Source organism: Phyllostomus discolor, chromosome 1, assembly GCF_004126475.2.
Source record: "Phyllostomus discolor isolate MPI-MPIP mPhyDis1 chromosome 1, mPhyDis1.pri.v3, whole genome shotgun sequence".
NCBI lineage: Eukaryota > Metazoa > Chordata > Mammalia > Chiroptera > Phyllostomidae > Phyllostomus > Phyllostomus discolor.
The window spans coordinates 226,091-250,900 of NC_040903.2; the positions used below are offsets into that span (position 1 = coordinate 226,091).

The window sequence follows — 24,810 nt, forward strand, 5'->3', positions numbered from 1 at the left end:
CGAGAGGGGAAGGTGCTTCCCCTCTGGCCGGGGGCGGGGCGAGTGATGAGGACCCGCCCTCGCTTCCTGGGAGGAATCAGGACTCTGGAGAGCACGTCCACACGGTGTGAAATCACGGAATTGTTTATTGGCTGTGATTCCATCCGGAGAGAACACACGCGGCGCCCCCGACATGCAGGAGGAGGCGCAGGCGCAAGGACAGACAGACGGACGACATCCAAGATCTACGCTAAGCTAGGCTGCCCTGGCGCCCCAAGCGCTGGGATGGGGATGCGGGGTTCCTGCCAGACGACGCCCCGGCCGCGCAGAGCCGGCCTTCGGACGTGCGGACACGGGCATTGGGGAGACGGGAAGCGGGAGGGGCGGGCGCGCAGGCGCAGGGCCCCGCCGTTGGTATTGCAGTCTGGTTGCTATGGCTTTTCTAACAGCGATGTGGGGTGCGCCCCGGCCGCAGCTCCCGCACTTGAACTTCCCACGTGGATGTACGTGGCCCGGGGCCAGGCCACCGGCTCTCTGTCCAGATAAACTCCCCCAATACATTAGACCTTTACCTGAGATTCAACACATTGTGATGCGAATTAATCAAGGACGGGGGACAAAGCAGGGCTCGGGGAGGGCCGGGCGGGCGGGTCCCGTGAGAGAGGACACCCGGCAGGCCCCTGCGAGGCCGCAGCCTCCTGCAGAAGGGAGGGCCAGGGACACAGGCCTCCGCTGCCCAGCGCTGGGGGGAGCAGCCGGGCTCATCCTCCCCTGCACCGCTGAGGGGGTGGGCGTTAGAGGTCGAGAGCTGGGCCTCCCCCAGAGCAGCCTCGGAGGGGGAGGGGACGGTGCCGCCCTGGGAGGGGGAGGCAGGCTGGCTGGCCCGACGGAGGGGAGCTGACTTAGTAGGGTGTGTACCACTCTGGGGGTGGGGGGGCTTCCCCCCATTCGTATTGCTTTGTTTCCCTTAGCTTAGAAAAGGGCCGTGGCATTCCGAAGAAGCAAAGCCTTCCGGAGGAGCGAGCCAAGGGGGAGGGAAGGACGGAAGGACAGACGGACGGACGATGAACGCGATGGATTCAGACGGAGAGGGGTGGGCAGCCAGCAGACAGGCGTCAGTGTGGGAGGAGGGGCTTGGGGGGGTCCAGGCTGATCCGGACGGGGAGGGGCTTACCGCCCCTGCCCGGAGGCCGGGGCCCAGGTACCTGCCGCTGCCCTTCCCGCCCCTGCCAGCCCGCACGACGCCCCCTCCCCCCACTATGGCTGTGCTCCTGAGTTTGGGGCCGGACAAGCGCGCATCGAGCGCTGAGGGGCGGCCGGTGGCCCGGCCTCAGACGCTGCTGGGTGGGCGGTGGAGGGCGGGAGCAATAAGGGGGGTTCCAGGCTTGGGGGGCGGGGAGGTCCAACCCTCCAGCTCCGCGGGAGCCCAGGGGGCTGGACCCGGGTCTCCGGCACAGACCGCAGGCGCCCTGGGGCTGGGCGCCCATCCCACGCGGCGGTGCGTGGCAATGCACGGAGGGGTAGGGGCGGGCGGAGGCTCCCGCGTGAGGGGCGTGGGGCGCAGGGACGGGGACTATGGCTTATATCGCACTGGGGCTGCACTCCGCTCCCGACCTCCCTCGGGGCCTCCGCGGGTCTCGGGCAGGGGGCGGGTGGGGGGGGGGCGGGGCTCGGGCGCGGCGGGAGTTACTTCTTGAACATGTCCTGCAGCGGCCCCGGCAGGTACTTGATGACCGTGTCCAGGATGCTCTCGTCCTCCGCCTCGGGCTCGTCGCCGCAGCCCGGCGGGATGGCCTTCTTGGGCCGCGTCAGGCTGCCCTCGGAGTTGGCCTCCATGGCGGCCTGGGCCTCGGCCTCGCGCTCCTCCTTCTTCTTGATGCCGTACTGTGGGGACAGGGCTGGGTCAGGGGTCCCCGAAGGCCAGTGCTCGCAGGACCTGGGGCAGGGGGCAGGGGGCAGGGCCCTGGCCGCGGGCCTGGGTGAGGGGCCTGAGGGGCAGCGCCTGCAGCTGAGGGAGGCGCCGCCAGCAGACACCAGGACCCGGGAAGGAAGGGGAAGGCCCCACCCAGGAGGGTGCCTGGAGGAGACCCTTATGGAGAATGCTGGAGCCAGGGCTGGAGGAGAACAGGTATACTGGACATCTCTTTATTGGGGGGCATGTGGGGATCTTGACCCTGGTCCTGTCCCCAGTGGTCCCTCCCTGAGGAAGCTGCACTGTCCTCAGTCTGGCCTGGGCTTGCTCCAGGAGCAGCCGGGGGCGGGGGGGGGTGGGGAGTGGTGGAGAGAACCCATTGCTTCTGGCCTGGACTGCCCCACTGTCACGCCTGGCCAGGTCTCCCTGGACACAGCCATGACCCCGGCCCCTGGCAGGCCCCTCTGCACTCCGTGAGCAGCTGGTGGAGGGACATGCCCAGTGGTCACTCCAAAGTGGATGTCTCCAGGCCCTCAGCCCATACTGCTGGCTCCCTGTGTGTCTGCCCTGAGCCCTACCCAGGTCTCACTTTTGTGGTAGACTGAACAGTGTCCCCCCAAAATCCATGTCACCTGGAGGCATGGCCAGGCAGCTCAGTTGGCCAGGGCATCATCCTGTACCAATAGCCTGTAGGTGCAATTCCTGGTCAGGGCACATCCTAGGTTGTGGGCCCAAGCTCTGGCCAGGTGCGTGTAGGAGGCAACCTAAGGATGTTTGTCTCCCCTTCCCTGCTTCCTCTCTCTCTCTAAAATCAATAGACATGTCCTCAGGTGAGGATTAAAAAACATTCCTTCGCCCTGGTTGGCGTGGCTCAGCGGATTGAGTGCCGGCCTGCAAACCAAAAGGTCGCTGGTTCAATTCCCAGTCAGGGCACATGCCTGGGTTGCAGCCAGTTCCCCAGTAGGGGGCGTACAAGAGCAGCTGATTCACTTCTCTCTTGCACATCAATGTTTCTCTCCCTCTCTTCCCCTCTCTCTAAAAACAAATAAAGTCTGTTTTAAAAATCCTTTAAAAATAAGATAAAATAAATCCATGTCCTTGGAGCCTCAGAATGTGACCGTATTGACCAGCTGAGAGCCAGCTCCATCAACAGCTGTTTGCCCAGACACGGACCGCCCGGATGCCCAGACATCAGCCGTGGAACAACATCCGGTGGCCAGTGCCCCAGGGCAACACACCGAGAACCCCGTAGTGGTGAGGCTGCCGTGCAACCGGCGATCACGCCCGCCCTCTTATCTGCACAAACCCCCAGCTGGCCCCGAGTGATCTCAGGGGTGGGGGCTGGAACCCGTCAGCTCAGCTCAGGGAGGGTGGCTCTGCCTCAAAGCTGCGGAACGTGGATGCGGAAAGCCCCGGCTCTGGCGGGGTGCAGACAAATCCGAAGGGGGGGTATGCAAATCAGGAAGCACGTGGCAAACCACGAGGCGCACGGGCTGATAACCCGCAGGTGGACCAAGCTGCCCTCCCACCTGGGAAGCTAGAGGCTCTGCCCACCAGCCGGCTTCCGCTTCCCTCCCGTGAGGTGGCCTGGGGAGCTGGATGTGTGACCCCGGCTGCCCCTCACCTCCTATCTGATGGGGCCTTGGACCGGCAGCTCAGCGCCCCCTTCGCTAACCATTCCCCAGGAGTCCTGGGTGCGGGGTTGGGGAGGAAGCCAGGGCCGGCGAGGGCCACCAGGGGGAGGCACACGAGCAGAGCAGGAGGGCTGGGGGCGAGCTACCTGGGCACAGCCCGGCGAAGGACTCTGCAGAGAACGACACGGACTGGGGCCCCCGCTGACCTTGCAGGGGCGAGGTGGGGGGCCGAGCCACTGGGCGGTGCTGGGGACTCCGCGGACGGAGGCGCCAGGCCCTAAGCTCCCACCAGGGGGCGCCCCGCCGTCGCGGGTGGGGGGGGGGGGGGGACACCCTCTCCCCTCACTGTGCGCACTACCCTGTTGCAGGGCCTGGGGGGCTGAACAGAAGGCTCCCCGCCCGGAGTGGACCAGGCTCCGGAGGCTGCAGCGCCGCAGCGGGGAAGCCTGGGGCTCCAGGGTCCGGAACCCGTCAGCGCTGCCCCAGCGGCGTCTGACGAAGGGAGGTGGGGGAAGCACAAGACGATTCTCTCTGTGCCTGTCTCTGTTTCTCTCTTCCTCTCGGCCTCTGCCTTCTTACCGCTCCCGCCCCGCTCTGTTCCTTCCGTGCCCCAGCACAGCCCCCGTGGGGTCTGGTTAATGGTGCCCACTTTCTGGCTCTTCCCCAAACCGCTCCTGGACGTGGCAGGGCCATGGGAGGTGAAGGGGGTGGGACTTATGAGTGGCAGTCCCCTGGGAAGGACCCCTGCACGAACCACTCCCACTCGTGAGTCCTGGCTTCCCCATCAGCCTCGGGGAGCTGGCGGTTTCCGGGGTGAACGGAGGCAGAGCCCAGCAGGCTTCTGCACCCTGCCTCCCAGCTGGTCCAGGCCAGCCACCGTGGACAGCCTCTCCAGAAGCCTCCCCGACCCCCACCCAGCCCCACCCCAGGGTTTCATCTGCAAAGGCTGGGGCCACCCAGAGCTGGGGGCCTGGAGGTTGGGGTCAGGAAGCAGCGTCCCCAAGCCGCACCTCCCAACAGGGGCCTTGATTCAGAGACACAGGTGCCTTTGATGGGGAAGGCCCAGCCTGGGAGGGGCCGAGGGTGGGGGCAAGCACCCCAGACGGTGTGGCCTCAAGGACCTCGGGAGGCCACGAGGTTCAGTGGGCAAGCGAGCTCACCCCTCATGCCGCAGAGCCCCGACCCCGAGGACGACCTTCAGGAGCAGGAAGGGCTGGGGGCCCCAGAGTGCACTGTGATCCCTAGTGAGCCTGCGTGGCAGGTGTGGTCACCGGGGGTGCAGTGACTCCACTTGTCCTGGAACCCTGTGGGACCACCTCCCAAAGCTCCCGAGTGGACAAGCCAGAGGTCTGTCCAATGCGGCCAGGCAGAGGGGGAGGGTGGAAAGGGCCCTCAGGCTCCACACGGCCTTCCCCGGGCGGCACCTCTCCGTCCAGGGCCAGGTCCCCCGCACCCAAGCCCAGCCCTGCAGCCCCGGGGGTGAAGGCTTCCCGGGTCAGTCCAGGTTCAAGGCTGTCCTCCCAGTGGGTGGGGCGCGGGCTCCCCCGTCCCCAGGGCCCCGCTGTCCCTGCCCCGCCTGGCCGGTCCCCACCTTGTCCCGGATGCCCTGCCGCATGGCCTCACGCTCCGCCTCCATCTTGGCGTACTTGGCCTTGCGCTCCTCCTCCTCCTGCCGCAGGGCCTCCTGGCGCTCCTCCTCCTTCTTGGCGGCATCGGGGTCCTTCTCCTCATCACCCCCGAGCATCTTCCCCATGTCCTTGGTGGCCCCTGGGGACAGAGAAGAGGGTGAGCCCACATGGACAGCCCCCCATGGACAGCCTGCTGGCCGGATGCACCCCAGCAGCGGTAGGGCTACGGCACGCCTGTCCAGAGAGGGAAGCCTGGGCTTGCGTGGGGGTGTGCGGGAGGGGCACACGGGCTGGCTGTGAGGAAGCAGGACTGCGTGTGTGTGACTGGGCCGCAGTTGTGCCTCTGTGTGTGTGCGCACACAGGTGTCTCTGTGAGCCTCTGGAGCAGGCTGGTGTGGGTCTCCCCGGGTCCTGTGTCCAGCCGAGGCTCAGCCTCCAGAAGGTGCTGGAGGAGCGGCTGAATACTGGGCCGTGGGTGGGCAGCGGGCCTGGTGTGCAGGGCTGGCAGCGGCTGCGTCTGGGCACCCAGGGCCTAATCTTTCCCACCGCGCCAGCCACCACTGTTGTCAGGCTCCTGGCCCACAGGCAACAAGCGGCACGTCCGTGGACACCCCTGTGACCTGCCCCACGGGACAGAGCGCTGTGGTTACAGCCTCGGATCTCAGAAGGCACCGCGGGGAGCCCTGGTCCTGGCCCGTCCGCAGCTCCGGGGAGCAGAGCAGCAGCTGTGCCCTTCACGCTACATCCCCAGGGCAGCAGAGGGGGCAGCGCCAAAGGTCAGAGCTGCTAACCGCCCCCCCCCCCCCCACACACAGGCCAGCCCGCCCACCCCACCGAGGGGACCCCTGCTGCCCCCACTGACAGCCGCTGTCTGTGCGCCTGGACGCCCCACTCCCTGCAGGCCGTCCCCGTCCCCTGGGCCCTCACGAGCGCTGCCCCAGGCCAGCCAAGCAGGCGCCTCAGGACCAGACCGGCTGTGGTCAGGTGCCCGTGCCCGCCTGCCCGCGCCCTGGCTCGACCCGCTTCCCTTGGAAGGCAGCGGCTCCCTGCTCTTGGCACTCTTGGCGCTGCTGGGCTCCCCTTCCACCACGCTGGCCCGGGCGGGGCTGACCCGGACAGGTCCCCTTTCCTGCAGGCTTGTCTGTGGGACGCAGCCTTTGCCGGCCCATGACTCAGGAGCGCCCCCTCCTGTGGGTGGGAGGCATAGTTCCGACAGCCACCCACTGGCTGTGGATGGGAAACAAGCAACTTTCTGGCTGAGCCCTGGGCCGATCACCAGCTGCCTGCAGGCTGGACCACGTGGGTCGCACCGGCCTTCCTGGCTGCCGGAAGCTCCGGCCAGCAGGCTCTGCCCCAGGTGCGTGGCCGTGGCGCAGACCCAGGCAGACGGACGGCCTCGGGGCTGGTTCTCAGCCACAGCTGCAGACACTCGCAGCTGCAAGCGGATTTCGGGCCAGTGACTCCAGGGAAACTGGGTCACAGACTCGCTGACACACTCTCCGGACGGTTCCCCTGGTAACCAGGCCAGGAGCGGGCGGCCCCCTGTGCTGCCGTCCTCCCTGGCCAGTGCGGGGGTGGGGAGGCGGGGACAAACCCCACCCTGCCTGGCTGCCACCTTCCGGCCCTCCCCACCCCCGCCCTGGGCCGCGGGCACCCAAGGCAGGTGGACGGCTGCCGTGTGCGTCGTCCTCCCCGTACAACAGCTGGCCCAGAGGGAAGCCCCAGGAGAGCACACGCGTGTTGAGGTGGAGAGGCGGCGGGCCGTCCACCCCCGCCACTGAGGGGAAGAACAGTGGCCAGTGGGGGGCTGGCGAGGCCGCGGTGATGGGGCGGGCCGGTCCCTGAACCCACACGTCTCGTGCATCACAAGGCTGTAGGTCTAGCAGCTGCAACAAGCATTTGTTGAGCACCAACTGTGTGCTGAGCTCTGTGACACTGGGCACTGGCCTTTGGGTCTTGCTCCGGGACCTCGAGTGCCACTGTCCCAGTGCCCACCTGAGCTCTGGGCTGGCCCACTGGCCAGAGGGGTCAGGGAGGGTCTGGCAGCCCAGCAGAGGGCGGGGCAGCGGGGGAAGACCCGGTGACCTCTCCCGGGCCAGGGATGCAGGCAGAGGTCATGCCTCTGGGGACCAGGTTCAAGCTGGGGACTGGCTGCAAAGCCACGGGCTGTGGGAATGGACCCGGCTCCTGGGGCGTCCTCAGCAGGGCCTCGGACAGCCCACAAGCCCCGCCCAGCGCCAAGGGCCCGGGGCCCCTCGCCGGGGTTAGCAGCAGACCCTGTGAGGAACGTGCGTGCTCCCCGTGTGCCCTTTGCTCTCCCCATGGGACTCGGGGTCGGCTGAGTGGTGCCGTGTGTGCGGGGGGGGTCTCTGCCCTTCTCCCCTGGTTCCGAGCGGGAGGCCCCATCCCACGGCCTTCCGGAGAGGGGGTCTGTGGTGCCCAGGGCCCGGACCCCCACGGCCCGAGCGTCCGAGTGCGGGGAGCGGGGCAGTGGGGGCCCCCACGCTGGCCTGGTGGACGCAGGAGGGGCCTCGAACGGCAGCCGGGTCCGAGCCTGAGTCCAGCCCACCCCGGTGGCCGCGTCTGGGAACCAGAGACCCGAGGCCTCCACCCGGCGGGACCTCGGGGGCCCCGGACTCCCTGGAACGCCGGCCACGCCTCCGTGTCACACGGGACACACCTGCGCCCCGGCCTCAGCCAGGGGCCCAGGCCGAGGAGGCGCAGGCGCAGCTCCCCGCCCTGGACGTGCTCTGGGGGAGGAGCCGGCGCCCAGTGCACCCGCAGCCCAGCCCAGACCAGCCCGGCCCGGCGGCCGCTGACGGGGGCGGAAGGACCACAGAGAGGGGGGCGGAGGTCGGAAACACGCCTGAGAGGCGGCCGCGGACTGGAGGGGCCGCGCCGTCCCCACACGTCTGAGAACTGGAACAAAGTGGCCTCTGAGAAATGTCAGAACCTGAGGACGGTGTCTCAGAACTCGCAGGTGGCGTGTTCGAACAGCCAGGAAACATAGTTCCAGTGGTATTCAGAGTGTTCTTGGAAGGGAGGAAAAAGGAGGAAACTCCATGGTTTGTATGTGTGAAATCAGCATAAGACGATGCCAAAAATCAGCCGAGAGAGAGAGAGAGAGAGAAGATGATGAAAGAGAGGGAGGGAAGGAGAAGGAGGAGGAGGAGGAGAAGGAAGGAAGGAAGGAGAAGAGGAAGAAGCAGTGGTGGGAGTGGGGAGGAGGGAGGGGCTGGCCAGGACCCCATGAAGCAGCCTGGAGTTGGCCGTGCTCCGGGGGCCTCAATCTGGGGAGGTGACCGTCCGCCCTCAGAGAACCACTGCTCTGGGCTGCCCGACCTGTGCACGGCGGGGACCGTGGAGCAGGCGGGGACCGTGGAGCAGGCGGGCAGTCCCGAGGCCCCACGTGGGCCCTGACATCCGCCGCGCCGCCCGCCCCTGCAGACGGGCAGCCAGGGCAGGGGCACACCAGACGGGCTCTGCTGTGGCTCATCCCCCTCTGGGAGGCCCTGTGCCCGTGAGACCCCTGCCCGTCTGCGCCCCGCCACCGCCAGCCCCGCCCCCCCACACACGGGGCGGGGGTGGGGTCATGGTCCTCTCACAGGCAGGTGTCCTCAGGGACACGCTAAAGCGGCAGCTCTTCGGAAGAGGGCGCCCACGGACCAGCACCACGGCCAGGACAGCGGCCACGCCGGCCTCCCAGCGCTTCCCGGTGGGGAGGGAGAGACGTAACGTGATAACCCAGCAGGACACCAGGAAGGGGGGGGGCACAAGGCCCCACAGGCACCACATTCCGTTCTGGGGGCTGAGGTCCGGCCTCGCGCTGGGGACCTGCTGCCAGGCAGCAGCAGGAACTTGAGTTGTTTCCCCGGAGAAGCTGCCCTCGGGACCCTCGGGACGCAGCCCAGCCCTGGGCGCCGGGGCAGAGGTGACAGGCCCACCACACACTGGGGTCAGGAGGGCACCTGCTTCCCGGCCGACGCCCTGCCGGCACGCCCTGTGGTCGCTGCACCAAGTCCCCGAACAGAAAAGCCAGCATGTGCTCCCCGCAGGGAGCCCAGGAGGGGCCCCCAGACACAGGAGGGGAGGGGGGTGTCGGGGAGCCACCCACCCTGGCGCTGAGGGGCCTGCCTGCGGGGAGGACGGGAGACCCACGGCGGGGTCTCGGCATCGCAGAAGGCAGGAGGGTGGAAGGGGAAACCGTGGGGGCCTCCAGAGAGAGAGGAAGGTCACGTGGAAGCACTGGGAAGTAAAAATAGCACCTGGCTGTTCTGCAGCAGCTTTTCCACGGACGGGAAGTCCGTGGAAAAAAGACTCCAGATGTTGGGGGAGGAAACTGTTTTGCATCTGGGATTTTGTGCCCAGTCTGACCACCTCCCCCGAGTGAGGGCGGATGGGGGCCTCCACTGCCCCCCGCCCCACCCCCGGCCCCGTGCCCTCCCGTCGGCAAGACCCCAAGGACGTGGCCAGGAGGCGAGTCGGGCCGACAGCCGCCTCCCCCGGCCGGCCGTGGATGCGTCAGGTCCTGGGGCAGCTGCTCTGGTTCCTCTGGAGCCTTGGGCGGCTGTGCAGGGGCTGCCCGTGGGTGCGGAGCAAAGACTCCACAGAACATCGGGTGGAAATGGGGTGTGCCCGAACTACAGGGCACACCGAAGGCTTCACGGCTGCTGTAGCTCAGCGGGCTGAGCGCCAGCCTGTGAGCCACGGGGACGCCAGTTTGATTCCCGGACGCTGCATGTCCTGGGTTGTGGGCCCGGTCCCAGACCTGTTTCTCTCTCCCTCCCCCTGCCCCTCCCTCTGAAAATAAGTTAATAAAATATTTAAAAAGAAAAGTACACGCCTGAGGGAACGTGCCCCCAAGGTGCCACACGAGAGGAGTGCAGCCGGGCGCCCGTCCCTGGTGAGCAGGGCCTCGCGGTCCCAGGGACAATGGGATCCTCGTGCAGGGGTGGGAAGGGGGGGCATGGTCTGGCCCCGGCCGGGTCCCCAGTCTGTCCCGGGAAACCACAGAAGTTCCGAGGGGACCCCAGTGAGCCCACAGTGAGCCCTTGCCGAGAAACTCGAGGGGGGACCCGTCTCCGGGGCGGCCTGCGAGGTGAGCTCCTGCAGCTCCAGGCCATCGCACTCATCCTGGGCCAGAGCCACACCGGCACCCGGGGGCCGGGCGGGGGCAGCAGACGGTGGGCAGGGGTCCCCCACACTCTGCGCCCGGGGGTCGGGGGTGCTGCTTCTGCAGCCCACTCCCAAAGGCGGGTTTCTGTCCGTGCCTGTCTGTGACACGGACGGAGACCCCCGACACCTCCCACTCACGGGGCCGAGGTGCCGGCCACACCAGTGGTCACAGCTGAGAGCTGTGGCCGCCCTCCCCGGCCTCGGCCCTCGACCTGCCGCCCCGGCTGGTTCTAGTCAGCAAACAGCAGAGAGAACTCTGCACAGTCTTGTGACATGAAAACGGGCTCTGAAGGCATTCCTCCAGGAAAAATTATTTTTAGATTGTATTTATTTATTCCCAGACAGAGGGGAAGGAAGGGAGAGAAACATCCGTGTGTGGTTGCCTCTCACACGCCCCCTGCGGGGGACCTGGCCCACCACCCAGGCGTGTGCCCTCACTGGGAATTGACCCTCTGGTTTGTAGGCCGTACTCAATCCACTGAGCCATACCAGCCAGGGTGAAAAAATAATTTTAGACAAAGCAATGAGTGATAATAATGGGTGAATTTTAAAGTGAGGCGGCATTTCCACCTTCTATACTTTCCTTTAGTATTTCAATCTGCTACAATGAACATCGACTGTTTTAATAATGGGGAAAGTCCACTTGCACGTCAACAAATTAGATGCATATAAATGTCTCCAATAGAACTGAATGCAGGACTTCCGGCCAAGAGGGAGGTGTAGGTAGACACACTGTGCCTCCTCGCATGACCAAAATAAGGACAACAAAACTTTAGAAACAAAATAACAACCAGAACTGACAGAAAACTGAACTGTATGGAAGTCCGACAAACAAGGAGTTAAAGTAGACACATTCACCCAGACCGGTAGGAGGGGTGCAGTCGGGGGGCCAGGTGGAGAGGGGTCTCAGGAAAAATTTTAAAAAAGCAACAGGCAGTGGCTGGCGGACCCCGGGTGCACAAAGCAGCAGTGGGCGGACCCAGCCAGGCGGCAGATTGGGGAGGGGCTTGGCGTGCAAGGTGGCTTGTGGAACAGGCAGTCCCACATTCTCTCGCAGATAAACCAGGTGAAACTGGGGAGCAAGACAGATCTTGCAACCCAGGCTCCCACCTTGGGGAAAGAGCCTCAAAGCACCGATTGAAAACACCTGTGGGGGTTGAGGTGCCGGGAGAAACTCCCTGCTCACGGGAGAGTGCGTTGGAGAGACCCACAGGGTCCTAGAATGTACACAGACCCACCCACCCAGGAATAAGTACCAGAGGGGCCCAGTTTGCTTGGGGGAAGCAGCGGAAGTGACTGAAATCTGACATTGAGCGGAGCAAGCACCATGGTTCCCTCTCAGACCCCTCCCCCACATTCTGCGTCACAACCCAGCGACTAGGTTGCCCCGCCCTGGTGAACACCTAAGGCCCCGCCCCTCATACGTAACAGATACAACAAGACAAGACAAAAAAAGAAATGGCTCAAATGAAAGAACAGATCAAAGCTCCAGAAAAAATACAACTAAGTGACAAAGAGATAGCCAACCTATCAGATGCACAGTTCAAAGCACTGGTGATTGGGATGTTCACATGATTGGTTGAATTTAGCTGCAAACTAGATAAAAAAAAAGAAGACTATGCTAAGTGAAATAAAGGAAAATGCACAGGGAACCAACAGTGATGGGAAGGAAACTGGGACTCAGGTCAATGGTGTGGACCAGAGGGAAGAAAGAATCAAACAGAAATGAATGAAGAAACAGGAATTCAAAAAAATGAGGAGAGGCTTAGGAACCTCCAGGACATCTTTAAACAATCCAACATCCGAATCTTAGGGGTGCCAGAAAGGGAAGAGGAAGAGCAACAAGTGGAAAACTTATTTGAACAAATAATAAAGGAGAACTTCCCCAATCTGGCAAACAAAATAGACTTCCAGGAAGTCCAAGAAGCTCAGAGAGCCCCAAAGAAGTTGGACCCAAGGAAGCACACGCCAAGGCACATCATAACTACATTAGCCAAGGTAAAAGTGAAGGAGAGAATCCTAGAAGCAGCAAGAGATAAGGGGACAGTCACCTACAAAGGAGTTCCCATCAGACTGTCAGCTAAATTCTCAAAAGAGACCTTGCAGGCAAGAAGGGGCTGGAAAGAAATATTTCAAGTCATGAAAGGCAAGGACCTACATCCCAGATTGCTCTATCCAGCAAAGCTTTCATTCAGAATGGAAGGGCAGATAAAGTGCTTCTCAGATAAGGTCAAGTTAAAGGAGTTCATCATCACCAAGCCCTTATTATATGAAATGTTAAAGGGACTTAGCTAAGAAAAAGAAGATAAAAAATATGTGTAGTAAAATGACAGCAAACTCACAATTACTAACAACCACACCTAAAACAAAAACAAAAAGCAAACTAAGCAAACAACTAGAACAGGAACAGAGCCACAGAAATGGAGATCACATGGAGGGTTAGCAACAGGGGAGTGGGAGGAGGAGAGAGGGGGAAAAGGTACAGAGACTAAGTAGCATAGATGGTGGAGGTAGAAAATAGACAGGGGGAGGGCAAGAATAACATGGGGAAATGTAGAAGCTAAAGAACTTGTGACACATGGACATGAACTAAAGGGGGGAATGTGGGTGGGAGGGGGTGTGCAGGGCGGAGGGGAGTGAAGGGGGAAATGGGACAACTGTAATAGCATCATCAATAAAATATATTTTTTAAGAAAAGAACTGAGTGCAGAGATCAAAACGCTTTTGCGAACGAAGAGTGCAGACCCCATGGGTCGGAGGTGCTCAGACGGAGGAGGGTGAGCCCGTGGGCGGAGCCCCCAGGCCGTGCTGCTGGGCTCCATCCGATGCACCCTGCTCCTGCTCCTCCGCCCGACCACTAGAGCTGAAGTAATGTTCTAAGAGGGCACGTCGGCTCCGGAACACTGCGGAAGGTTTGTGAGTTTACAAAAATAGTCCTGTCCTGGCTGGTGTAGCTCAGTGGGCTGAGTGCCAGCCTGCGAACCTCAGGGTCGCTGGTTCAATGCCCAGTCAGGGCCTGGGCTGTGGGCCAGGTGCCTAGTCAGGGGGCGTGTGAGAGGCAACCACACGTGGATGTTTCTCTCCCTCTCTTTCTCCCTTCCCCCGCTCTAAAAATAAATACGTAAATAAATGAAATCTTTTTAAAAACAGTCCTCCTATCAAGATGACGTAAGTGAGACAGCCAGGAAGCGTCTTGAACCCAGACATCAGGGGCACAGAGGCTGGGTCAGGTGTGCCCCCGAAGCAAGGCCCTTCAGCAGCCCCCACACCCCCCCACACTGGAGGGGCCTGGGTGGGGCTGCCCTCGCCATCCTGGTCAAGGGACAGACTAGGTCCCGAGGACAAGAACAGCTGCCACCACAGGGCCTGGGGGTGTCGCGCCCTCCGACTGCTCACCCTGCCCCCAGCCCTGCCCGCTGCCCGCTGCCCGCAGCCGGTCGGTCGGAGAAACAAGGAGGCCGGAGCAGCCAAGAGAAAGCCGCCCTCGGCAGCGCCCTTCCTGGCCGGCAGGGACAGAGCCCGCCCCCGCAGCGTGTCAGGGGTCCCCAGGCCCCACCCCCAGACGCTGGCTGAGGGTCACTGCTACCGGGCCGGCCTCAGGGAAGCCCCCACCCTGTGGGGAGGGACCCCGCCTTCCTCAGGTCCCGAGAGGCTTCCGAGGCCTCTGCCCCCCCTCGGAAATGCCGGAGAACACCTCTCCTCTCCCACCGAGGCCTCTCGTGGCTCTGCAGACCTCGGTTAGTTGTTTGTGGCCCCAGGGACACCAGAGGCCCAGAGCCTGCAGTGCAGGGGGGTGGGGGGGGCGGCCGACACACAGAGCCTGCTCCCGGCTGTCAGGACGGCACCAGCGGAGACGGAGGCGAGATGAAAATGCCCATTAGGGCGCCCGACAGAGCCGGGCTCGGTGACAGATGGCGCGGCCGCCGCCGGGCGCCGGGCCGGCAGCGACTCCCTCCGGCTGCCCCCATTCAGCCTCTCGCTGCTCACCGGCCGCCCTTGCACCCTGGGGACGGCCTCGGGTGCCTGTCTGCGGAGGGCACGGGACTGGGGAGGCTGGGAGGGGGCCTGGCCATCCTGGCCGCCCGCCCCGCACCTCCTGGTCCCTGCGCAGGAGCAGTGGCCAGAGCCGCCCTCCCTGGGGGCCTGGCCGGCAGAAGCCCCTCCGAACCCATCCCTGCCCCCCACCCACCGCCCTGCGGCCTCAGCTGGACCTGTGGTGCAGTGGCGGGCGACTCAGGGCAGCGGGTGACCTCCCGGCTGGGGGCACTGGGCGGGTCGCAGGTCCCCCCCCCCCACGATGTCTGCACACAGCGGAGGCCCCAGGGGCAGGGCATCTGCTTGGCCTGGGTGTGAAGTCCACATTTCTAGAACCTTCCTTCTGAAGGAAGGCTACATGCAGGGGGCCCAGCAACTCAGAGGGCCGGCGAGGGCCCCGCTAGCAGCGTTGCTGGGGCCTCTGCAGGACTCCCCGCCTGTCTTTGGTGAGCATCCAGCACCCAGCACCCAGCTGTCAGCTCTCAGCACCCAGCACCCAGCACTGGGCATCCTGAGCCCTCCGCTGGGCCCCGAGCAGCCCCCTGGCCTCAGCCCACCCCTCTGCCGGCTGCTAGACTTCAGTCATGCCCATGGGACCCAAGGGGACCCGTGGGGTGGGATGGGGCTGTCCCCTCGCCCTGCCAGGCTGCCCCCTAAGGAGAGGAAGCGAGAGTCCCCGACTGAGCCCAGTGGGGCTGAGGGGGGGGCCTGTCCCCCTCCCCCCAGAGGAGAAGTGAGGGCACCTCTGACAGGGCCGGGTGCCCCACGCAGGGACCTCAGAAGGACCTTCGCTCCCCCGGCCCCTCGCCTGGTCTGCTGGCCTGGGCTCCGCCACCTGAGGCCGAGCTCTCGGAAACGCGCCGGCGTCAGGGTCGGCACGGACTGGCCGCTCCTGCTCCTCCCGCACGAAGTCTCCCAGCCCTGCTGCGTCCATCCACGCAGCACCCAGCACTCGGTGCGGGCGGCACCACGCTGGGCGAGCAGAGGCCGCAGCCAGAAACCCCCGCCGGCCCAGACGACGAGGCAAAAACAAACAGCCGTGTCGGGTGACGGCACCGTGTCTGCCGGCTCCCCAGGCGTCTGCGGCTCAGGCGCGGCGTGACAACCAGGAGCACCCTGACACGAGGGGAGGGCTGCCTGTCTCGGACTTGGCAGAAAAGGCAGTTTCTCCAGGGCACCCGGGCTCCGGCTCCAAAGCACCCAGGCTCCAGGCCTCCAGGCCCTGAAGCGGGCGGGGCTGGGGCCCCTGGCCCTTTGGGTGCTCTGTCACTGAAGGCTCGCTGACGCCTGGGGGCTCACGGTCTGGGGCCTTTGCCTCCGAAAACCAAGGTTTCCCAAGCTGATGGGCCCAGACGCTCTGAGCTGCCTGCCCAATACCACGCGGCCCCGGCTGCGTTTGGCAGCTGAGGTGGCCCAGTGGCCCTCACCTTCCCAGACCCTTCTTGACCGTGACACAAGACGGAAAACCCTCTGCAAGGTTCCACAAACACACGGGCTGAATGGATGAGGGGCTGTCCCTCCCCTCTCCCAGCCCTGACTGTGGATGGGATGCTGGCGCAGCAGCAGCCACTTTGCCACTGCGAGGAGCAGGCTGGGCATGAAAGCTCCGCTGGGGTGACGGTGGCCTGAGAGCAGGTCCCCGAGGGCACTTCTGAGCAGCCCAGCTGCCTCCCGACGCCTCCCACATGAGAGAAACCAACCCCGACGCGAGCCTGGTTCTCTGCCCGGTTCTCCGCCACTTCCATCAAGAGCAGAATTCCAAAGCTCCCCCCCGAGATCTGCTCCTTCTGCAGCCCAGCTCAGGTCCCAGCTCCTCCAGTCTCCCAGACCCCAGAGCCCGGCCTGCCTGGTCCGAGTCCCCGTGGGGCAGCGCCAGGCCCATGGGGTGTGGCCCCAGACAGGCAGGCAGGGGAGAGAATGGGACCACCCATCCTCAGAACCTGTGTTGGGACAGAATGGGGTGCCTGGCCTCACCCTCTGTATAGATTCCAATGGGTGGACACGGGGGTGGGGACAGGACCACCGGGGGTCTCAGGCTGCCTCCATGACCCTTGACCTGAGGTCCTAGGAAGCAGGGTGAGGGACAGTGTGCCTGGCAAAGGCCTCAGGGTCCCCAGGGCGGGGTCCATGGAGCAGGTGCCCCAGGAGGAGGGGGAGGTGCCGGCCTTGAGTGGCTCCCAGGTCATGAGGGGAAATGCCCCCACCGGCACCCCAGCCGCACTGACCCGTGGGAGCTCTGAGGTGGGCACTCGGCTCTCCCACACCTGTCCTGACCTGGGACATCTGGGGACCCCGGGGGGTGGGGCCGGGCTGAGAGCAAACAGCCCACCCCCTGAAGGGTGTGGAGGCCCCTTGGCTGCAGAGCCCTGGATGCTGTGCCCGGGGCCGCCCGTGGAGGGCGGGGGGCGGGGGGGGAGGATGGTGGCCCGGCCCTCCCCACAGCCGGGGACTGCTGTCCGGCTCAGACCGGCATGGCTCAGCACGGCCACCCCTGCCTGCAGGCCCACAGGCCCTGTGCCCCTCATCCCCAAAACAGCAGCCTCCTCCCTGCAGGGCATGACCCTCACTGACCAGGCCACTGGGAGCCCCTGGCCGGCCCATGGCTCTCCTCCAACCTCCGCCACCTTCTGTGCCTGTCCCAGCCCCCGGGGCCCCTGAGCCTCTGCCCGAGATGCCTCCAGGAAACCCTCCCTCCCCCCCACACCCCCAGCAGCACGCAAGGGCCTGCCCCAGGTTCTGGGCACGGAACGTGTCCCACTGAGGCGGACGGCGGGACAGCCGACCCAAACCGGGTCTTTTGGGCAGAAATCGCCTGATTAGCGGCCACCTGGACGAGAGAACCTGGCGCTGGCCCCCACGCTCACCCGGGGCAGACCCAGCTCCAGGGCCGCAGGCCGCGTCCTGGCCTCGGGGAGGACAGCCTCTTCACGTCACACCCCCGAGGACTGAGCCACCGGGAGCCGACAGGCCTGGTCCCTGCGCGGCCACCACAGGCTCGGCCTCCCTTTGCTTGGCTCAGGACAGACTGAGGTCGGGCCTCTCGGGGCCCGTGGGCGGCGCTGGCCTCTCAAGGCCTCCGGCACGTTCTCTCGGCGAGAAGCTGGCCGCCGCCGACCTGCTCCTTTATGACTTGGCCCCGAGAGAACCCCATGCCCACCAGCCCTCGGGCCGACCCGGCAGAGCCGTCGGGGGCGGGGGAGGGGGGAGGGTGTCTCCTGAGTCAGAAGGAACCCCGGGGAGCCCGGGCGGCCCACAGCCAGCGTGGGGCCTGCCCCGCTGACACCCCCTCAGCCCAGCCCGCTGACCCCCGGCTGCAGAGACGCCGCCGGGCAAGGCTCCGGTGTCCGCCCCAGGGCCCAGAGGCCGGGAGTCCTGCCATCACAGGGGAGCCGGCTGCCCCTTCCTCCGTGGGCCCCTGCTGCCACCTGCCCTCAGAGGGGCTGCCGGGCTGTGACAGGCTGGGATGGCCGGGGAGCTGGCCCCTGCGCCCCTGCTCACCGCCCGCGGCCACACCAGAGGCGCCTGGGCCCCAGAGCAGACGAGGCTCAGCAGGAGCAGGACGGCCCCGCACGTGCACGGCCTGCGGCCTCACCTTTGTCTGTCCGTCTGCATGCCTGCCTGTCTGGTGCAGGGTCCCCACTGGGCAGTCACCTTGCAGCCTCTGTCCCCAGCAAGGACCTTGCCGCAGGCTCCAGTCAGGGCAGCAGAGGAGGCGCCAGGACGGCGGCCCCCGCAGAGGACCGGCCAGCGCGGGCCGCTGGGCTGGGATGGCCTCGGGAGGCCAGGGCCTAACTCGGCTGCGGGGGCCCTGGCCCCAGCGCAGCTCCGCAGGCCTCCCTCCGGGCTCCCTCCCCCGCGCGGAGCCCCGGAGGTGTGCGTGGGTGGGCGCTGGGAGCTCGTCTCCGGCTTCTGAGCCCGACTCTGCTCCCGTTCCTGACACATCTGTGTCTGCCTGCCCCTCCCCGTCCCTCTGTCTGTCCCTGCGCCCGTGCGTCCTGCCCTCACACCTCACACCTCCGGGCTGCTTCCTTGGGGCCTGCAGCCGGCACAGCCGGCTGGGCTGCCCAGCACTGTCCTCCTCGGGCCTCGATCTGGCCCCGCCGGCGCCGCCCCCGCCTGGCTCCCCGGAGCCCGGCTGCCTCTGCCCTGCGTCTGTCTCCACCGCCACCGCCGTCTCGCAGGTCCTGAGGCACGTCCGTTTCTGTCCTTTTCTGGGTCTGTTGGGGGGGCCGCACGTCCCCCACCTCCGTCCCCTTCCCCGGGCGTCTCGTTTCACTTCCCGAGACTGTCTCCCGGGCCCTCCCTGCAGGCTCCCCTGCACCCGGGGCTCCTGTCTGCCTCTCTGTCTGTGTGTCCGTGTGTCCGTGTGTCTGTGTGTGTCCCCCCATCTGTCTCCCTGCCACCCGCGCCGACCCCGGGTGCCCGGCGAGAGGAAACACAGGGACGAAAGCAGGTCTCACCGGGGGTCAGGCACAGCCCCCACCTCAGGCAGCGCTGGGGCAGCGAATGTGGGGGGCTCCCCCCCCATGGCCTGGGGCTCCCTGCGGGCAGCCCCTTTGTGGCTCCCCCACCTTGGAGAAGCTGCCCCGGCGCCGTCACCGCAGGAGCAGCTCGGGGCTGACACCAAACAAAGGGAGCGCAGGCTGGCAATTACCCGGCTAATTGCAGGCGAGCAGACAGCCGAATCAGACAGTGCGGTGCTCCTGCAAGCCCACCTCGGGGCCTGAATTAGCCGCCTAATTAATTATCCCTAACTGCCTGGGGCGGGCTGGGAGGGCCAGGGCTCCCTCCCGGCGCCAGGGCCCTGCCCGTCCCGAATCTCGTCCCGGTGACGCAATCATTATAATTAGACCCAACCTGCGGCCTCGCCTGGACCACGAAACCTCCCGGGTGTGGCCCCCGGCCAGGCCGAGTGCTGTCCACGCACTTTGTCCTGGAGAGGGGGCCACACGGGGGCTGCTGCCGGGGCGCAGGGCCTCGGCGCCCACCTCGGCCGGAGCCCCCGGCCCCCTGACAGGGCGGCCGCGCCAGGACGGCGGCCCCGTGTGACCTGTTGTGCAGCGCCTCACGGACGCCTGGCTGGGGACAGCAGCGGGTGGGGTGTGGCCGGGGACGACGCCCAAGGAGGACCCTGGTCTTGGCCGTCAGGTGCCGGACACAGGCTCCCACCTCAGCGGCTGCAGGGCCGGGCAGGGGTGGCCCCTGCCTGGGCTGAGCCGCGGGCCCCGCCCTGCAGCCTCTGCACCAGCGTGGACCTCGGCACACGGCCCGCCCACCTCCTGGGCCAGGGTCTCTGGACACAAGGTACAGGACCCCCTTCTAACAGGGGACTCCACAGGGCTGGGGGGTCCCCACCCTGAAAACACACGGGTCACGCTGCCTCGGGGTGGGGTGGGCGGCAGGCTCCAGGGGTCCCGGGCCGGGCCTCTTGTCCCGGGGCTCAGCCCATGGCCCCCACCCCAGGTCCAGCTGTCTCTGCCCCCTGCTCTCCCCCCCCACTGCAGCAGCCAGGGCTCGGCTCCCCTGTGGGCCCCCGAAACCCACCCTGAGGAGTCCCCGCCAGGCCGAGCGGGGCGCTGCGGCTGGCTCAGCCCTTGACCCCTGCGGCGCCCTGGCCCCGAGTGCGCAGTGGCCGCCACCAGCGGGCACAGCCTGCGTGCCCTGCCCCCGGCCCTACCTCCCAGGGCCTGCTTCATCACAAACTCCATGACGATGGCTTCGAGTCCTCAGCGGCTCCTCAGAGGGTCTGAACTCACACGCAAGTGTGGCCGAGTCCTGTGCCCGGAAGAGAGGAGAGGGTCACGGGCTGGCCCTGCCCACCAGCCTGCCTGCAAGGCTCCCTCCTCACCCGCCCCCCGCCCCCGGGGGTGGTCTGGGGCCTGAGAAAGCACCGTTCCTTGGACTCCGGGCCCGGGAGGGTCCCTGCGGTGGGGGCGTCCACCCCACACCCTGCCCAGCACCAACAGACTCCAGGACCCCCACTGGATCTGCACGGTGGTCTCACCCAGCCCCGGGGGCACAGCCCAGGGGTGCTCATCGCCTGGGGCAGGAGAAGCCAGCCTGCGACAAGCAGGGGCAGGGCCAGGGGCGTTTGAAGGTGACCGGCTCTGCCGCCTCCCTGGTGGGCCCTGGGCCACGGGGGCCAGGTCCAGCTAAGAAACAGGGTGCAGGTGGATGGGGCCTGAGTGGGTGCCCCTCAGGGAGGTCCTGGTGGGTGCTGGGGGTGTTGGGAGGCCCGGCTCCCTCCAGGGGAGATGTGGTGCCCACTGCAGACACTGGGGTGGGACAACCAGCGGGAGCCCCACGGGGGGGCACCCCCAGCAGCATCTGCATAGGTGGGGCACTCCTGGGCCCCCGCCAGTGGGACGCCGGTGAGGAGGAGCTCCCGGTAAATTAAGCTGCATCTGCACCCCCGGGGCCCCTGTGGGGTCTCTCCTGGCAGGGACCCCGGGTCCCCAGAGAGCCACCGTTCTGTGGGTTCTCCTCTCCCTCCTCTGAAGGAGACCCGCGAGTGTGAGCGCAGGGCTGAGGGTTGGCCGGCGCGCCCCCCTCCCCGCAAAGCGCCGCTGCCGCAAAGCAGATTCTCTCCCGAACTTCTCCTCCGGCTCCTGGCTCAGAGGCAACCGCGGGCCCAGCTGCAGAGAAGCGGGGGTGAGGCCGCTGGAGCCCCCAGGAGCGCAGGCCGGGCTCCCGCCGCCGCCGCTCCCCCAGGGCTTTGCGGCGGGCGAGTTGCCCGGCTCTGCGGAGCGGTCCTCCGGCGGGAGCGCGCCAGGAGGGAAGACGCAGCTGCCGGGGGACGCGGGAGGAGGGCGAGGGGAAGCGCGAGAGGCAGGGGACGCGGAGAAGGAGCCCGGAAGAGTGGGGCGCGGGCCGGGGCCGCTTCAGCACCGCGTCGGCGGACAGCGCCCGCCGGGCAGAGCGCGCGCGCGGCGGGGCCCGAGCCGTGCCGCCGGGCCGCGAGTGGGCTGCGCGCCGGGAGCCAGTTACCTTCCCGGGGCCGGGGCGCGGGCGGCGGGCGGACGGTCAGCGGCGGGGCGCGCTCGGGCCGGCCGGGTCCATGTGGCGCCCCAGGAACTGCGGCGGCGGCTGAAGGGCACGGCGAGGAGGGCGCGTCACACGGAGGCGCCCCCGCCCCCCCGCCCGCTGCCGGTGACGAGGAGGGCGGGGCCGCGGGCGCCTGCGAGGGCGGGGGCGGGAGCCGCGCCCCCGTCTGCCTCCAGAACCTGCCCTCTCCGCCGGATTCGGAGGGTCCTGCGGTTCGAGCCCCCCGAGCCCGCGCGCGCGACCCCGGCCCGCCCGGCGCGGCCCGGAATCCGGAGGCCGTGCCCCCATCTGCGCCCCTCGGTGCGGTCCCGAGTGCGGAGCCGCCTTCCCGCTCGCTGGGGTCGCTTCGTGAGCGCGTGCAGGACCGACACGCGTGCACCCCCCCGGGGGAAAAGCCCTCCCTCGGGCCGAGCGGGAAGGTTGGGGGTCGCGTCCCCTTCCGCTCCGTCCGGGCGCGCACGGGAAAGGGGTCCCCGGCGCGGGGATGGCAGTGGTCTCCGGGCCGCGCCGCCCTCGAGCGGGAGAACGGAGCCCCCCACACTCCTGAGCCGCCCCTGCCTGGCGGAGAGAGACCCGCAGGCCGGCGGGGACTTGTTTTTCAGTGAAACAGTGTCGCAGAGACACCCCCGTCCCCAAGCGGCCGGGCCCGCGGCGAGGAGGGAGCGTGAAGGTCGCCGCGGACGGGCCGCCCCGCCCCCGCCCGGGCCTCGGATCGCCGCTGCGGCGCGCGCTGCACTGCGGGGACCGCGGGGGCGCCGCAAGGTCGCGGCTGGGCCTCCTGCCCGCCCCCCTCCTAGAGGTCGCCAGGCCCCGCCCCGCGGTCCCCGCACAGGGTCGTCTGCGGGCCCAGCCCCAGGGGCCCTGCCTCCCAGCACCGCCCAGGGCTCCCCTGGTGGCCACTTCGTCAACAAGTCACCATCCCCGCCGCCGGCTGAGTCATCAGGAGTCGCTGGGCTCGGGGTGGAACGGTGGATGCTGGAGACCCCTGCCCCTGCCCCCCCACCCCGGGGGGCGCCCTTCCTCCTGCCGACCCTGGACACTCGGCGAGCTCAGGAGGACGCGGCCAAAAGGCCTGTTGCCTGTCGCTGGGCGCCTGGCTGCGGCTCCCACTCCTCGCTGACACCTGCCGCCCCACGTGGCCGAAGTGGCCTGGTGGGCAGGAGGGGGGGCACTTCCCACTCACCCCCACGTTGGCCAGCGTGGGTCCAGGACGCCCAGCTGCAGGGCCCCGGGCCCCGAGAGCTGGCCTCAGCACCGTCCACTGCTGCTCACCCGCCTGTTGCCTGGGTCTGGGCCAGGAGGTGCAGGGCCCGTGTGTGTGTGGGGGGGGGTGCTGCCCAGAAGGGTGGGCCTGGGGGCAGGGCTGCAGGGAGCCCCCGCTCACCCCCTCCCCGATCCGTGAGGAGCACACGTTTCACTTCCGGGGGTGGGGGGGGTCGAAGCCCCAGGCCTGGGGCAGACCTGTGGACAGGTGCTCTGCGGACAGGTGCTCTATGGGCGGGCACCGGCTTCCAGGTGTTTGCGGGTTCCCAGCTCAGGGTCTGCTCAGCCTGGCCCCGCTGGGCTCCTTGCCCACAAGCCCTGGGGGGTGGCCCACAGCCGACATCCTGCCAGCAGCCCAGCGGCGGCAGCCCCGGGCCCCGGCCCCTCACAGCCACCTTCAGGGAGACACACGCCACCCTCAGTGTGGCCGGGTCGGGCAGGTGCGGCCCGCACAGGCCCAGGGAGGTGCGGACCCACCGGGACAGAAGAGGGCTGGGGCCCGAGACCCCCAGAGTCCACACTCACCCCGAGCCGGGGGCTGGGGTGACGGGTGGGGGCTTGGGCACCTAGGACAGCCCCTCCCTGTCTGTCTCTGCCTCCCTCGGTCTCCCTCTCCCCTCCCTCAGTGGGGTCACCAGCTCGCTGGCTGCCCATGCCGCTCCGTGCCTCTCTGTCCTGTGTGTCTCTGGCCCTCGCCGCGCGCAGTGGGCCCTCAGCTCACATTTGCCCCGAGTGAGGGCTGGGGGGCCCACCAGGACTCAGCCCCTCCCAAGGGGAATGGACCAGGGTGGGGAGAGTTGGGTCAGAGGGACTGGCACTGGGGGTGGGGAGGAGGAAGGCCCCGCAGCCGGGGAGCAGGAGGAGGAGGGCAGGGCGGGTAGTGCCCTCGGGAGGGAGGGAAGCGGGACCTGAGCCCCCCGCGGGGGGGGCGCGCCCGGCAGCAGGCCGCCACACCCAGCGGGACCCGGGTCCAGGCGAGCAGCCGGCGGACCTGCAGGAAGTCAGGAGACCCGGGGAGGCTTACTGGGCAGTTCCCAGCAGCCAGGAAGGCTGAGCCGGGTGGCGGGCCCGCGGGCTGAACATCTGGGCGGCGGCTCGCAGGGCTCCTGGGAGTAGCCTCTGTCCAGGACAGCGCTGGGTGTGGAGGAGGTGGACGGTGACGGGAGGGGAGGGAGATGGCCGAAGCTGGACGAGGGGAGAGTGTCCCACCAGGGGGTCAGCTCAGCCTTGCTCTCTGTCCAGGTCACCACCCCCAGAGTGGCCAGGACGCCCCGACACACGTGGACCTGGGCTGGAGGGGACGTGGTTGGTGCTGCCTGTGTGGTCCCCCTGTGCACAGGCCCCTTGTCCCCCACGGTCACTGCAGACGGCGGGGGGAGGGGCAGCCAGCCCTGCTCCAGGCCCAACCCTGCCGGGCACCCCTCTGCTCCCTCCAGGAGCCTGGCTGGGGCCAGCTGTCCTTCTGTCCCCAGGTGTCCTGTGCCCCAGGGCACTCCCCGGGCCCAGAGCCAGCCCTGGGGGGGAGCCAAGTGCCAGCCTGGCCTGGGGGGCTGGTGGGGGGCTGCAGCCCGAGGCAGGGCCTGAGAGGGGCCGCTGGCGCACCGGGGCTCACACAGAAACCTCAGATGGAAACAGTAGCTCAGGCAGCAGATCGACCCGGCCCTGGTCACGGGCTCCCCCACGTCCCCACGCTGCGGCTGGGGGGCATTCTTGCTCAGAGGGCAGTGGTCGCGAGAAGTGGCAAGAGCGGCTGGGAGCTGCCCTGGCCTGGGGCGCCGAGATGGGAGCCCAGCCAGACCTCCCCCCACCGCCACGGGGCGGGTACGGGGCAGCTGCGAGGCTCCCCGGGGGCCTGTGGCTCCGGTGCCCCCTGCTCCCTGTTGGCTGCCGCCTGCAGCTGCTCCTCCGGGCCCGGAGGGGAAGAGGGCGAGTCCAAGGGACCTGGAAGTGGAGCCCAGCTTCCTGGGGCTGCTGGCCAGGGGCGTCGGTCTCAGGCAGGAGGCTCAGGGACGATGGGGAGTAGGGGGGAGGTGGATGAGCGACGCCCGGCCGGCAGCGGGCCCTGCCCCTCACTGCAGCCTGGGAGGCTGGCGGGCTGGCCCCCGCTGTCCGTGCCTCTCACACCAGAGTCCCCTCCACA

The 24,810-nt window shown here is 67.4% G+C and overlaps 1 protein-coding gene across 2 annotated transcripts; it reads right to left on the reverse strand.

Annotated features, from left to right (window-relative positions):
* Positions 1-100: 100 nt before the first annotated feature.
* CPLX1 (complexin 1) lies at positions 101-21,488 on the reverse strand. 2 transcript variants are annotated; one of them, XM_036017815.1, is made up of 4 exons: positions 21,351-21,488; positions 20,041-20,144; positions 5,117-5,292; positions 101-1,863 (listed from the first exon to the last, which is right to left on the reverse strand). In XM_036017815.1, the coding sequence occupies exons 2-4, from the start codon at positions 20,069-20,071 to the stop codon at positions 1,666-1,668; spliced, it is 405 nt and encodes a 134-aa protein (XP_035873708.1). In that variant the 5' UTR covers positions 20,072-20,144; positions 21,351-21,488; the 3' UTR covers positions 101-1,665. The 2 variants fall into 2 exon arrangements, with proteins under 2 accessions (XP_035873708.1, XP_028359646.1); XM_028503845.2 differs by having other exon boundaries at positions 20,041-20,138; positions 21,351-21,486.
* Positions 21,489-24,810: the final 3,322 nt, after the last annotated feature.

What these genes read in the sequence shown, in the direction of transcription:
- CPLX1 (XM_036017815.1), bottom strand. Translation starts at nt 20,071, where the DNA reads ATGGAGTTTGTGATGAAGCAGGCCCTGGGAG. An exon ending in GATGAAGCAGGCCCTGGGAG is followed by an intron (nt 5,293 to 20,040) that starts GTAGGGCCGGGG and finishes CTCTGTCCCCAG; the next exon opens with GGGCCACCAAGGACATGGGG. An exon ending in GGCAGGGCATCCGGGACAAG is followed by an intron (nt 1,864 to 5,116) that starts GTGGGGACCGGC and finishes CTGTCCCCACAG; the next exon opens with TACGGCATCAAGAAGAAGGA.